A 14870-nucleotide genomic window follows, 5' to 3' on the forward strand; every position below is an offset into this window, starting at 1 on the left:
TTGATACATAAACTATCAGACTGTGTGGTGGGTAGTAGTGGTGTTCAGTAGGCCTTTAAAGCAAAGTATAGATTTATTATTATTTGCTTTTTTTAAAAGTGTTTTTTAATTTGTTTGTATTTATTCGTTTGTTTTTTTCGTATTCTTATTCTTAAAATAAAATCTGCTTATAAGTACTTATTGAGCAAATATAACAACAACGCGATGATAATAACCGTGATATTGTTGGACCACGGTTGTTGTGACCAACATTGTGAGTCACAACAACCGTGGTCCAACAATATCACGGTGTTTTATTTTAATTTTAGTTTTATCATTTTTTTCAACAACGAGGAAAGAGAACAATCGCAAATGCAGATAGAGTATTAAATATTAATAAATATTTTTTTTATAAAGGTGTGCTGAGCTGCGGCGCTCTTAAATGACGTCAAGAACCTAGGACCACCTTTCCCGTATCAACATTAGCTCGCTAACCTTGTGCTCCTTCTTATCGGCCTTTATTCGTGCCATGAGGCACGTAATAAGCGGCTTGTACATCCACGCCAGCACGTAAGTAAACAACAACAACAACACGCGGGCTTTGCGCTGTTAGTTGTCTGCTACTTGGGCTAATGTAGCTTGTGGCTAGCACTAGCTGGATGTTAGCTTCGCATGAAGAGCTAACCAGCTAATATTAATAATAATAATATTTATACTATATCGATGTATACATATATATAATAAATATATAATAATAAAAGCGTTAACTTGCCATATATGTTGTATTTATCTGGCTCTAAATTACATTATCAATCAATCCATCAATGATCATTTATCCATCCATCCATTTTCTACCGCTTATTCCCTTTCGGGGTCGCGGGGGGCGCTGGCGCCTATCTCAGCTACAATCGGGCGGAAGGCGGGGTAGCCCTAAATCACTAGTGTCTCAAAGGGCTGCACAAACCACAATGACATCCTCGGTAGAGCCCACATAAGGGCAAGGAAAACTCACCCCAGTGGGACGTCGGTGACAGTGATGACTATGAGAAACCTTGGAGAGGACCGGATATATGGGCAACCTCCCCCCCCCCTCTAGGGGACCGAAAGCAATGGATGTCGAGTGGGTCTAACATGATACTGTGAAAGTTCAATCCATAGTGGCTCCAACACAACCGTGAGAGTCAAGTCCAAAGTGGATCCATCACAGTAGCGAGAGTCCCGTCGATAGTGGAGCTGTCACGCCAAATTTCTTCCCCCCTACAGACACCCCCACCCCATTTACTTCCAGGGTCACGTTTCCTCTTACGTCATCCCAATAGCTTGTGTTTGTAAATAGTTTTTTATTTTATTTTTTATAATATAGCATTAAAGGCCTACTGAAATGAGATTTTTTTATTTAAACGAGGATAGCAGGTCCATTCTATGTGTCATACTTGATCATTTCGCGATATTGCCATATTTTTGCTGAAAGGATTTAGCAGAGAACATCAACGATAAAGTTCGCAACTTTCGGTGCTAAGAGAATTGCCCTGCCTCTACCGGAAGTCGCAGACGATGACGTCACATGTTTGATGGCTCCTCACATATTCACATTGTTTTTAATGGGAGCCTCCAACAAAAAGTGCTATTCGGACCGAGAAAACAACAATTTTCCCATTAATTTGAGTGAGAATGAAAGATTTGTGTTTGAGGATATTGATTGCGATGGACTAGAAAAAAAAAACGCAATTGCATTGGGACGGATTCCGATGTTTTAGACACATTTACTAGGATAATTCTGGGAAATCCCTTATCTTTCTATAGTGTTGCTAGTGTTTTAGTGAGTTTAATATTACCTGATAGTTGGAAGGGTGTGTCCACGGGTGTCTTGACGCGCAATGTCTCAGGGGAGTCGATGGCAGCTATGGACGGCACAAGGTCAGCTTTTCTCCGGTAAGAACTGACTTTTTAACCACAATTTTCTCACCGAAAACTGCTGGTTGACATTTGGTCGGGATCCATGTTCTCTTGACCGCGCTCTGACCCATAGGAAAGTTTCACCTCCAGGAATTTTAAACAAGGAATCACCGTGTGTTTGTGTGGCTAAAGATTCCCAACTCCAGCTTTCTACTGTGACTTCTCCAATATTAATTGAACAAATTGCAAAAGATTCAGCAACACAGATGTCCAAAAAACTGTATAATTATGCCGTTAAAGCAGACGGCATTTAGATGTGTGTGTGCGTAGCGCTCATACTTCCTAAAAACGCGTGATGCCTTGCGTACACGTCATCATTACACAACGTTTCGAAGAGGAAACTCCTAGGAAATTTAAAATTGTAATTTAGTAAACTAAAAAGGCTGTATTGGCATGTGTTGCAATGTTAATATTTCATCATTGATATATAAACTATCAGACTGTGTGGTGGGTAGTAGTGGGTTCCGGTAGGCCTTTAACAAAACGTACGTTTTAACAATGAAAATAGTTATATCCTTAAGTAACAAAACTACAAAAAACAATATTTGCTAATGAGAAGGAATAGAGAATTTTTTATCGTGTTAATCGATTTCTTCAGATTCCAGCAGCGAAGTATCCTTCCAGCGACGGTCAGTCAAAGCCGAAGTGTGACGTAAAAGGAAACGTGTGACGTAAGAGGAAACATGACCCTGAAAGTAAATGGGTGGGGGGAGGTTTTTGTAGGGGGGAAGAAATTTGGCGTGACAGAGCCAACAGGAAACCATCCCAGGCGGAGGCATATCAGCAGCGCAAAGATGTCCCCAGCGGATACACAGACGAGCGGTCCATCCTGCGTCCCGACTCTGGACGAGCGGTCCATCCCGGGTCCCGATTCTGGACAGCCAGTACTTCATCCATGGCCACCGGACCGGACCCCCTCCACAAGGGAGAGTGGGACAGAGGAGAAAAAGAAAAGAAACTGCAGATCAACTGGTTTAAAAATGGAGTCTTATTTAAAGGCCAGACTATACAAATGAGTTTTAAGGTGAGAAATAAATACTTCTACTGAGGTAGCATCTCGAACTGTTACCGGGAGGGCATTCCAGAGTACTGGAGCCCGAACAGAAAACGCTCTATAGCCTGTAGACTTTTTTGGGGCTCTGGGAATCACTAATAAGCCGGAGTCCTTTGAACACAGATTTCTTGCCGGGACATATGGTACAATACAATCGGCAAGATAGACTGGAGCTAGACCGTGTAGTATTCTATACGTAAGTAGTAAAACCTTAAAGTCACATCTTGAGTGCACAGGAAGCCAGTGCGGGTGAGCCAGTATAGGCGTAATATGATCAAACTTTCTTGTTCTTGTCAAAAGTCTAGCAGCCGCATGTTGTACCAACTGTAATCGTTTAATGCTAGACATGGGGAGACCCAAAAATAATATGTTACAGTAATTGAGGCGAGACGTAACAAACGCATGGATAATGATCTCAGCGTCGTTAGTGGACAAAATGGAGCGAATTTTAGCGATATTACCGAGATGAAAGAAGGCGGTTTTAGTAACGCTTTTAATATGTGACTCAAAGGAGAGAGTTGGGTCGAAGATAATACCCAGATTCTTTACCGAGTCGCCTTGTTTAATTGTTTGGTTGTCAAATGTTAAAGTGGTATTATTAAATAGTGGTCGGTGTCTAGCAGGACCGATAATCAGCATTTCCGTTTTTTGGGCGTTGAGTTGCAAAAAGTTAGCGGACATCCGTTGTTTAATTTCATTAAGACACGCCTCCAGCTGACTACAATCCGGCGTGTTGGTCAGCTTTAGGGGCATGTAGAGTTGGGTGTCATCAGCATAACAGTGGAAGCTAACACCGTATTTGCGTATGATGTTACCTAGCGGCAGCATGTAGATGCTGAAAAGTGCAGGGCCAAGGACCGAACGCTGGGGAACTCCACACGTTACCTTAACATAGTCCGAGGAGTGTCCAAAGTGTGGAATAAAAGGCAAAACAGGTGAAAACTTTTCAATGTTGACTGTAATTGAAGGTAAAGTACCACTGATAGTCACACACACACTAGGTGTGGTGAATTTACCCTCTGCATTTGACCCGTCACCCTTGTTCCACCCCCTGGGAGATGAGGTAGGTAGTGAGCAGCAGTGGTGGCCACGCCCGGGAATAATTTTTGGTGATTTAACCCCCAATTCCAACCCTTGATGCTGAGTGCTAAGCAGGGAGACCATTTTTATAGTCTTTGATGTGAATAAATAATGACACAACGCATCTTTTACAACTGTCATTGTTCATAAAATATTAATGAATCAAATCAGCGTTATGATTTATTGACAAAATCCATGCTTTGATTACATAAATAAAATCTTATAATACACAGATAGATCTGAAGTTCTTCTACGGACTTAATTGTTGAAAGTAAAAACGTATATATACAGTATGACCAGTGTTGGCGTTAACACACTATTTGTGTCTTTTTTATGCATTGAAATCAGAAAAAAACGCGAATTTCCGGAAGTCTGGATTCATTTATTTTTTTTTACCGCCCTGTTTGCTTGTTATTTTGTCTTTTTTAACAAATTACTAAGTGTTGAAAGTAAAAAAAAAAGTTTGACTTTTTTTTTAACACTTTTATAAGTGGGGTCCGTTTGGATCTTCAAGAATTTTAGTGTGGGATTTATTTGAAACTGTCATTGCTCAAATATAAAATGAATCAAATACATTGTTGTTATAAAGTATTGACCTATTGTATTTACGGCTTTAATAACTTCATATCAAATATTCCACTCTAAAATATTTCTGGGGAAAATGTTGCATATTTTGTGTCATATTGGAAAAAAAAAACACTTATTGACGCCTCAAGGCAGCAAATTGCCTCGAGTTATCGTTTCAGCTGTAATCTATATATATATATGTATATATATATATACATATATTTAGACACACTTTTTTATTTTTATTTTATTTTAGTTTTTTCTGCAAGTGCAGGTTATTTGTAGGAAGACTTGTTGCTCATGTTTGTGTGTATGTTGCAGACCAGGTCATCCAGATGGTGATCATGTACGGCACAACCACTGTGCTGCAGCAGTTTGGCAGCGGGCTCAAGAGTCGAAACGAAGACACCCGGGCAAAGTCTGCCAAAGACCTGCAGCACTATGTGACCACCGAGCTGAGAGAGGTAAATACACAGCGCGTGCTCTGAAATATCCATATTGGGGTCAACAACAGAGATGTGACGGCTCTTGTAAGTGAACAGTGACAATCCATTCCCAGTTCTGAGTTGTTTGTTTGGGATCCCTTTTTTATGCATGTGCACATTTATAGTAGGTAATTGCTCACTCTGCACAATGGCAACTGGTCGAGAAACGGAGTCTGAGTTAAAGGAAACTTAGCCGCATTTGGATTAACGTTTTTGCAAATAAAACATGTATATTATTACAAATACAATTATATAAATATTTGCATATATTTATATATCGTTTGTTTTTATTTTTTATGTATTTATTTTTGCACCATCACACACACTAGATGTGTGTGATGGTGCAAAGTTTATGGTCTTGTCTAACAAGCTTTGTTAGACAAGACCTTAGACTGTATTAGACAATATAGTTTACACACGAAATGTCCATTTTCATTTATTACACGTAATAAGAAAACGTGAATGCCTGACTTACTTATCAAGGAGGAAATTAGCAAGTTTGGTGTCAGATGAAAAATGTTCTCCACTTTCAATGGTGTCCATCTTTCAAAGGCATCCCCAATATAAATCCTGGTTTTGTTCTTGGCTTTGTCATAATTAAGTTGAGTGGTAACTTAGATTTACTGAGGTCTGACATGTTTAGTAACTTTACCAGTGGCAGTAGCCGCACCAAGATGGCCGTACGTGACTGGCAACCTGGATGTGACACACTCACTGACTATCTAATTGGTCAAATGGTAGAGGGCGGGGCATCGAAATGAAAACAATAACAAGATTTTGGGGCAGTAAATCTAATTTTGAAATGATCATATCCCGGTTGAACTACTGTTATCATTTATAGATGTACTGGAAAATAAGATTATTTATTAATGCGTTTTGACATATCAGGGCCATTTAATGATTACTTGACATTAAATGATTACAAATGGCTCCTTTTAAGCTGTTATTTTGTTTGTCTTCCACAGTTAGGTCAAGATGAGATCACTGCCTTCTACGATGCCTTGAATCACCAAATATTCGAGCTGGTCTCCAGCTCTGACGTCAACGAGAAGAAAGGAGGGATTCTCGCCATAGGTAAGCAGGCGTGCACGTCTCTTTCCTGTCAAGTGTACGACACTTCCTGAACGCGGTATTCGTGCCAACAGAGGCCATCCCTAAGGCTGGGCAATAAAACGATGTGTATCGCAATAAGACACCAAGTCGATATCAGTAAAAAATGCGTTCGAGAAATTGTTCGATAATTGTTTTCCCTTCTTGATGGGAAGAAAGTGGAAGTAGGGAAGCAAGGTTGGTTGCATGAACAAAGGCACTCGCAAGAGCGCTAATACCACACCACCTTAGCCGTGCTCACCCTTTAGATCACAGCTGTAATTTCCTGCCACTAGTTCTTCTCAGGTTTCTCTCTGTTTACATTTTCACACTTTGCTCTACCGTATCATCCCGACTATAAAGCGCACCAATATATAAGTCGCACCTATAAAATTTTAGAAGAAAAAATGTTTTCCATATATTATTAGCACCGGACTATAAGCTGCAGATGTATACGTTGTAAAATTAGTTATTTCCACAGAAATGTAAAACATAATTGTTTCCAAACAATGTCTGTAACACGGCAGTAAAACGGCTGATCAAACAAAACAGAAGTCATGGTCATGGACCCACTAGCAGCGCAACCTAGCTCTCCAATCAGCTAAACAGACTACATAACTCCACGGTGATTTTTTGGTGAATTTACTGAGGAATTTGTGAAAGTGAAACGATACAAAAAGAATGGTGTTGTAAGTTAATGATACCAACACAGACACTCGTGAACGTGTTAGCATATTAGCTAATGCTAACGACGCTAGCTTGATTATATTACGATACCGTGTTCAAATATGCATGAAAACACTCCCACAGACATCACACATGGGACACTTTAGTAAGTAAGAATTGTTTTAATTACATTGTAAAACTTACAAACGTTGCTTGGCGGGATGAATGAAGAATCTTTTCAAGCAAAAATGCTATGGATATACTTCCAGATAAAGGCATTAATACGGCTAAACATCTCAATAACTCCACAGTGACGTTTAGGTGAATTTACTGAGGAATTTGTGAATTTGTAACAATACAAAAAGAATGTCATTGTAAGTTAATAATACAAACACAGACACTCATAAACCTGTTGGGATATTTAGCTAATGCTAACGATGCTAGCTTGATTACATTACAATAACGTGTTCAAATATTCATGAAAACACTCCTACAGACATCACACATGGGACACTTAAGGAAGTTACAATTGTTTTAGTTATATTGTAAAACATACAAACTTTGCCTGGAGTGATGAATGAAGAATCCATACCAGTAGACCGTTATGGATGTAACGGCAGCTGTACTTCCGTTTGGAAGCTCAGTCCAAACAGAAAGGCTATGCAGCACCAAAAGATGGCGCCAAAGCATAAACAATAACACACCTTTTCAGTGCATTTGCTAGTTTTTTCCTTGAACCAGTTAGCAAAGAAAAATCCATAAATTAGCCGCACTGTTTTATAAGCCATAGGATTCAAAGCGTTGGGAAAAACTAGCGGCTTACAGTCCAGAATTGCCAGCATTTGTTGGAGTCTGTTATGGTGCGTATTTGGCGCTTCTTCCTGTTGGCCCTCGCTCATATACAGGCTGTAGCGTACGTGGCGTAACTTCACAACACACTTCTTGCTTCGCCTGAGAAATAAGATGTAGCCAAATGGTCCACTTTGTTGCTATATTTAGCGAATACAGCTATGTATCAAAAGGAAGAGAGCGGTGTATGCTGCCTTTCATCTCTGCAGTCAGCATTTCAACTTTCACTCAGAAAGGAGGAAAGAAAGAAGTTGTCATGATTCTTCATGTCAAGTGTATTCATGCCTGTCTTTCTCGTAGTGAGTCTGATCGGAGTGGAGGGAGGAAGCACCAACAAGATCAGCCGCTTCGCCAACTACCTGCGGTACCTGCTCCCCTGCGGCGACACGGTGGTGATGGAGATGGCCTCCAAAGCCGTGGGCCACCTGTCCATGGCGGGGGACAACTTCACCTCCGAGTATGTAGAGTTTGAGGTGAAGCGGGCGCTGGAGTGGCTGGGAGCTGACAGAAACGAAGGCAGACGCCACGCCGCTGTGAGTCGCAGTTATTTTGCAGCCTTATTCCAAAAAGGAATGCATTCATTTTTTTCCTTAAAATTCTACACACAATACCCCACAATGACAATGTGAAAACGTTTTTAAAAAGAACGCCACAGCGCTGTGAGTCGCAGTTTTGTTGCAGCCTTATTCCAAAAACGAATGCAATTACTTTTGTCTTCAAAATTCTACACACAATACCCCACAATGACAATGTGAAAAGGATTTTAAAAAGAACGCCACGCCGCTGTGAATCGCAGTTATGTTGCAGCCTTATTCCAAAAAGGAATGCATTCATTTTTGTCCTCAAAATTCTACACACAATACCCTACAATGACAACGTGAAAAGGTTTTTAAAGAGAAGGCCATGCCGCTGTGAGTCCTAGTTATGTTGCAGCTTTATTTCAAAAAGGATTACATTCATCTTTGTCTTCAAAATTCTACACACAATACCCCACAATGACAATGTGGAAAGGTGTTTAAAAAGAAAAAGTTTTACAAATTTGAATAGTTTAAGAGCGTACTGCGCTTCCTTTCATTTAAAAGAACAAAGTCTATTATATTTCCTCAAATACTGCTTCCTGCTTTAATAGGCACATATCTACACCTGGCCTTCAATAAACATATTTTTAGCAGTCGACAAAGGTGAAGAATAACAATGATGAAGATATTGGTAAAATTAGGGGTGTCATGATACAGCTTTTTTTACTTCCGATACGATACTGATATTGGAGCCTTGAGTATTGGCCGATACCGATTTGGATCCAATACGATATTAGCAGGAATCTCACATACTTTTATTATTTTGTTGCGTGTCAAAGAGATTTGATCAGGTGAAATGAGTCAAACGGAGAACACAAATCTATTTATTATAAGCTGCCTGGAATTGACTTATGCTGTCTTTAAGTTGTAGTGGAGTGGTATTTTTATTATTTTTGGGGCGACACCCATAGGTCACAAGAATTCATGAAGTTAATTAAGCCCATGGCGCTATAAATCGAACGATGCGGACACATATGCTACTGGGTACTTTTTAGCAGCGCCTTGGAGACTTTGTATGTGTAAGTAATATGTTACCATATTTATTTGATACTTACTTTAATTGACAAATTTGTTATTTTCAGGGTGTTTATATTAAAGATTTAAGATGCAATCATAACATAATCCAAGCTTCAAAAATAATGATTTAATTGATATTAATAACAACTGATATTTTTTCAAACTACAAAGGTTAATACGAAATTTTTTTTTCATCCATCCATTTTCTACCGCTTGTCCCTTTTTGAGGTTGCGGGGGGGTGCAGGTGCCTGTGAAATAATATATATAAAAGAACCAAAGTGGAGGACAATATTAATTTTGAAGAAAACATTTGATAAAATGTATTACCATATTTTTCGGACTTTAAGTCGCAGTTTTTTTCATAGTTTGGCCGGGGGTGCGACTTATACTCAGGAGAGACTTATGTGTGAAATTATTAACACATTACCGTAAAACATCAAATAATATTATTTGGCTCATTCACGTAAGATAGTAGACGTATAAGATTTCATCGGATTCAGCAATTAAGAGTGACAGATTGTTTGGTAAATGTATAGCAAGTTCTATATATTATAGTTATTTGAACGACTCTTACCATAATATGTTACGTTAACATACCAGGCACCTTCTCAGTTGGTTATTTATGCGTCATATAACGTACACTTATTCAGCCTGTTGTTCACTAATCTTTATTTATTTTAAATTGCCTTTCAAATGTCTATTCTTGGTATTGGGTTTTATCAAATAGATTTCGCCCAAAAATGCAACTTATATTCCAGTGCGACTTCTATATGTTTTTTCCCTTCTTTATTATGCATTTTCGGCAGGTACGACTTATACTCCGGAGCGACTTATACTCCGAAAAATACGGTAGTTAAAAGTACCAAAGTTCAGTTTAGTTAATTTGTTCATTTAATTCATTAAAAATCCAACAGACTAATAACAAACAAATACAAATAAAACAATCATTACTTTAAAGTAAATTATGAAGGAGAGTAAAGGTGAATAAACAATAAGAATACAAACTAAAAATAATAAAATACTTAAAATAATGTGTTTGAAATATCAAAGTAGAGAAAAATAAAAACACATAACTTACTGGGTTAAAAGTACTAAATTGGAGGCTAATAAATATAAATAATAACCAAAAATACAAACATGATTAATATTATGGGTTTAAAGTATCAAAGTGCTGAAAAGTACCAAAATAAAGGGGGGAAATTTAACAATAGAAACTAAAAATACTAAAATAAATTGCTTAAAATATTGGGTTTCAAATAAAGTGCAGAAAAATAGTTTAAAATTAAAGTAATTACCGGTAAATTAATGGCTGAAAGTACCAAGTTAGAAGGGAAAATGTAAATACTAACTAAAAATAGTTAAAAATAATAATAAAGAAAATTGAAGGGGGAGGTGTTTAGGGCACGTCCGACCGGTAGGAGACCACGGGGAAGACCCAGGACACATGGAGAAGACTGTCTGATCCCCTTGGAGGAGATGGACCAAGTGGCTGGGGAGAGTCTGGGCTTCTCTGACCTGACCTGGGATAAGCGGATGAAGATGAATGGATGGGTTAAAAAAGCAAGGGTAGAAAAGTAAGAGCATCGAAGAAAAAAAAAAATGCTGTGTGTGGAGACCAAATCCTCCCTTTTGATGAACACCATACCTCCATTAAACTCCTCCAAACAGCTTTGGGTACTTGTTAAAGAACCCCTTCTTGTTCTTGACTTTCTTAGCAAGATTTGAACTGCTGTCAGTGTCATAAAAACCTATTTCTTTGGGTCGCAGGTGTTGGTTCTGAGGGAGCTGGCTGCCAGCGCTCCCACCTTCTTCTTCCAGCACGTGCAGCCCTTCTTCGACAACATCTTCTACGCCGTCTGGGACTCCAAGCAAGCCATTCGAGAGGCGGCCGTGGCGGCGCTGCAGGCCTGCCTCATCCTCACCACGCAGAGAGAGACCAAAGAAATGCAGAAACCCCAGTGGTACAAAGTACGGACCTCCGCCTCGCCCTCCCCCCAAAGTCACGTCATAAGGTGTGCAAACCCTTTTGTTTCTGCTAGCAAACATTTGAGGAGGCCGAGCGGGGCTTCGATGAAACCTTGGCCAAGGAGAAAGGGATGAATCGTGACGACCGCTTCCACGGCGCTCTGCTCATTCTCAACGAGTTGGTTCGCATCAGCAGCATGGAAGGAGAGGTCAGTCCCTTTTTCTACCACACATTCTAAAAATACTATTACATAAAAAAGTGGAAGAAAAGAACAAACGGGTGAAATGTAACGAGAAAAAGCTTCAATGTTCAGTCTAATAACACAAACTTGTTTTTATTACACTGTCATTGCTCAAAAAATAATACTGATGTTATGAATTATTGACATATTTATGGCTCCGATTGCTTCACAGCCAATATTCCCTCTTAAAAATCTTTTTGGGAAAAATATTGCATAATTTGTGTTAACCATTTAAATCCAAGTTATACATGAAAAAAGGCTTAAAACAAACAAACAAGCAATGAAAACTAAAAACTTGGATTTGATCTTTTAGACTTAAGCGTGAAAAGTAAAGCCAAATAAAACCCATTTTTAACACTTTTATGATTACAGACCCAATTTTTGTATACTGTCATTGCTCCAAAAAATAATGACTCAAAATCACTGTTATGAATTATTGACATATTTATGGCTCAGATTGCTTCACAGCAAATATTAACCCTTAAAAATCTTTTTAAGAAAAACATATTGCGTATTTTGTGTTAGCCGTTTAAGTCCAAGTTATCCATGAAAAAAGGGCACAAAACAAACAATAAAAAATAAAAATGTATAATCGACAGGTAAATCTGAAGTTGATCTCTCAGACTTAAGCGTTGAAAGTAAAGCAAAATACGACCTATTTTTAAAACTTTTTTGAGTACAGACCCAAGAATTTTAGCGTGATTTTTGTTTACTGTCATTGCTCAAAAAAGAATATTGAATTAAAATTAATTTTTAACAAAAAAAAAAACTTAAAAACCTCAACAACTTATAATCGATCGACAGATCTGAATTTTTAAGCATTAATAGTAAAACAAATTTAAAGAAAAATGTATGACCTTTATTTGACACTTTTATGAGTAGCGACCCCTTTGGATCTCCAATCATTTTAGTGGGATTTTTTTATGCAGTCATTGCTCAAAAAATAATTATGAATGAAAATTAATGTTACAACCAAAAAACCTTAAAACCCCCAAAACTTGTAATCGATCGATAGATCTGAAGTTTTAAGCATTAAAAGTAAAACAAAGTAAAAAAAAAATATATGACCTGTTTTTAACACTTTTATGAGTAATGGACCCTTTGGATCCCCAAGAATTTTGGTGTGATTTTTTTTTTTATACTGCTCAAAACATAACAATGAATCAAAATGAATGTTGTTACAACAAAAAATAAAAAAAAATAATTAATGGATAGATCTGAAGTTGATCTAGAGACTTAAGCGTTGAAAGTAAAACAAAGTAAAAGAAAAAAAATACATGTTCTATTTTAACACTTTTATGAGTGGGGACCCTTTTGGATCCCTAATAATTTTTGTGGGATTTTTTTTTATACTCTCATTGCTCAAAACATAATAATGAATCAAAATTAATGTTGTTACAACAAAAAACCCATCCATCCATCCATCCATCCATCTTCTGCCGCTTATCCGAGGTCAGGTCGCGGGGGCAGCAGCCTAAGCAGGGAAGCCCAGACTTCCCTGTCCCCAGCCACTTCGTCTAGCTCTTCCCGGGGGATCCCGAGGCGTTCCCAGGCCAGCCGGGAGACATAGTCTTCCCAACGTGTCCTGGGTCTTCCCCGTGGCCTCCTACCGGTTGGACGTGCCCTAAACACCTCCCTCGGGAGGCGTTTGGGTGGCATCCTGACCAGATGCCCGAACCAGCTCATCTGGCTCCTCTCGATGTGGAGGAGCAGCGGCTTTACTTTGAGTTCCTCCCGGATGACAGAGCTTCTCACCCTATCTCTAAGGGAGAGTGGATATATGTGAAGTTGATCAAGAGATTTAAGCGTTGAAAGTAAAACAAAGTAGAAGAAAAAAAGTATGACCTATTTTAGCACTTTTATGAGTGGGGACCCTTTTGGATTCCTAATATTTTTGTGGGATTTTTTTCTACTGTCCTTGCTCAAATCCTAATTGTTGAAATGTTTTTGGCGTAAAATTTGGCGTATTTTGTGTGTTTGCCAAAAAATAATTACGTTTTCCACCACAAAAATGGCATAAAAAATAACCGAAAATACATTTGAAAAAAATAATAAAAACGTATGATCCACAGATAGATGTAAAGTTGGTCTAGAGACTTAAAGGAGCTGTTTGCAACATTTACACAGATGCCTAGAGAGCGACAACTTTTTTAATAGTCCCTATTTTCCAGGTCATAGAACCCAGCGGTATAAAAGGAACACCCACTATATTTTAGCTAGACAGCGGTGTTTTTGTCATATGTCTTAAAGGTTACAGTGGGCAAGTTGCAAACACCATCTTTAAGCATTGAAGGTAAAACAACATTTTTAAAAATGTGTGTCTTATTTTTAACACTTTGATAAAGTGGGATTTATTTTTTAACTGTCTCTGCTCAAAGAACAATAATGAATCAAAATCAATGTGGTAATGAATTATTAATTATTAGTTCATCCAATTGTTTAACATTAAATATTTCACTTTGAAATGTTTTTTGGGAAAATATGACACATTTCGGGTATTAGCCGTACAAAAACTAAGATTTCCTGACAAAAAAGGGCATAAAATAAATAAAACAAAACTTATAAGCGACGGAAAGATCTGAAGTCAAGCTTAATATGTAAGAATTGGAAGTAAAAATTAAAAAAGTTTGACTAATTTTTAACACTTTAATGTGTGGAGCCGTTTGGTTCCCAATAATTTTAGTGTTTTTTTTATCTTTGCTCTAAAAATGAAAATGAAAAGCAATGTTGTTATAAATTAATGCCCTTTTTAAGACTCAGTTTACTTCAACATCAACTATTCCACTTTAAATATCTTTTTGGGGGAAATATTGCATATTTTGTGTGTTTGCCATGAAAAAAACTATGAGTTCTCTGAAAAACCTGCTTAGTGGCCTTGTGGTTAGAGTGTCTGCCCTGAGATCGGTAGGTTGTGAGTTCAAACCCCGGCAGAGTCATACCAAAGACTATAAAAATGGGAGCCATTACCTCCCTGCTTGGCACTCAGCATCAAGGGTTGGAATTGGGGGTTATATCCCCAAAAATGATTCCCGGGCGCGGCCACCGCTGCTGCTCACTGCTCCCTTCACCTGTCAGGGGGTGTAACAAGGGGATGGGTCAAATGCAGAGGGTAATTTCACCACACCTAGTGTGTGTGTGACAGTCATTGGTATTTTAATTTGATTAAAAAAAGGAATTAACCAAACAAAAGAAAAAAAAAAACTTGTAATCAACGGCTAGGTCTGAAGTCGATAAATATTTAAGTGTTTAAAGTAAAAAAAATGTGTGACTTATTTTTAACAATTTTTGACTGGGGTCCTTTTGGATCCCCTAGAATTTAATTTGGATATTGAATCAAAATCA

General features: G+C 38.2%; 1 protein-coding gene across 1 annotated transcript in view; it reads left to right on the forward strand.

The window, feature by feature from the left end:
- Positions 1-416: 416 nt before the first annotated feature.
- mtor (mechanistic target of rapamycin kinase) overlaps positions 417-14870 on the forward strand; it is a 294825-nt gene continuing 280371 nt past the window's right edge. Inside the window, exons 1-6 of the mRNA XM_061889707.1 lie at positions 417-549; positions 4958-5100; positions 6087-6195; positions 8026-8258; positions 11089-11289; positions 11361-11495. Of these exons, the coding sequence (XP_061745691.1) occupies positions 4972-5100; positions 6087-6195; positions 8026-8258; positions 11089-11289; positions 11361-11495 (807 nt within the window). The 5' untranslated portion in view covers positions 417-549; positions 4958-4971. The remainder of the gene's footprint in view (positions 550-4957; positions 5101-6086; positions 6196-8025; positions 8259-11088; positions 11290-11360; positions 11496-14870) is intronic.

This window comes from Nerophis ophidion, linkage group LG27 (assembly GCF_033978795.1).
Source record: "Nerophis ophidion isolate RoL-2023_Sa linkage group LG27, RoL_Noph_v1.0, whole genome shotgun sequence".
In the NCBI taxonomy this organism is placed as follows: domain Eukaryota; kingdom Metazoa; phylum Chordata; class Actinopteri; order Syngnathiformes; family Syngnathidae; genus Nerophis; species Nerophis ophidion.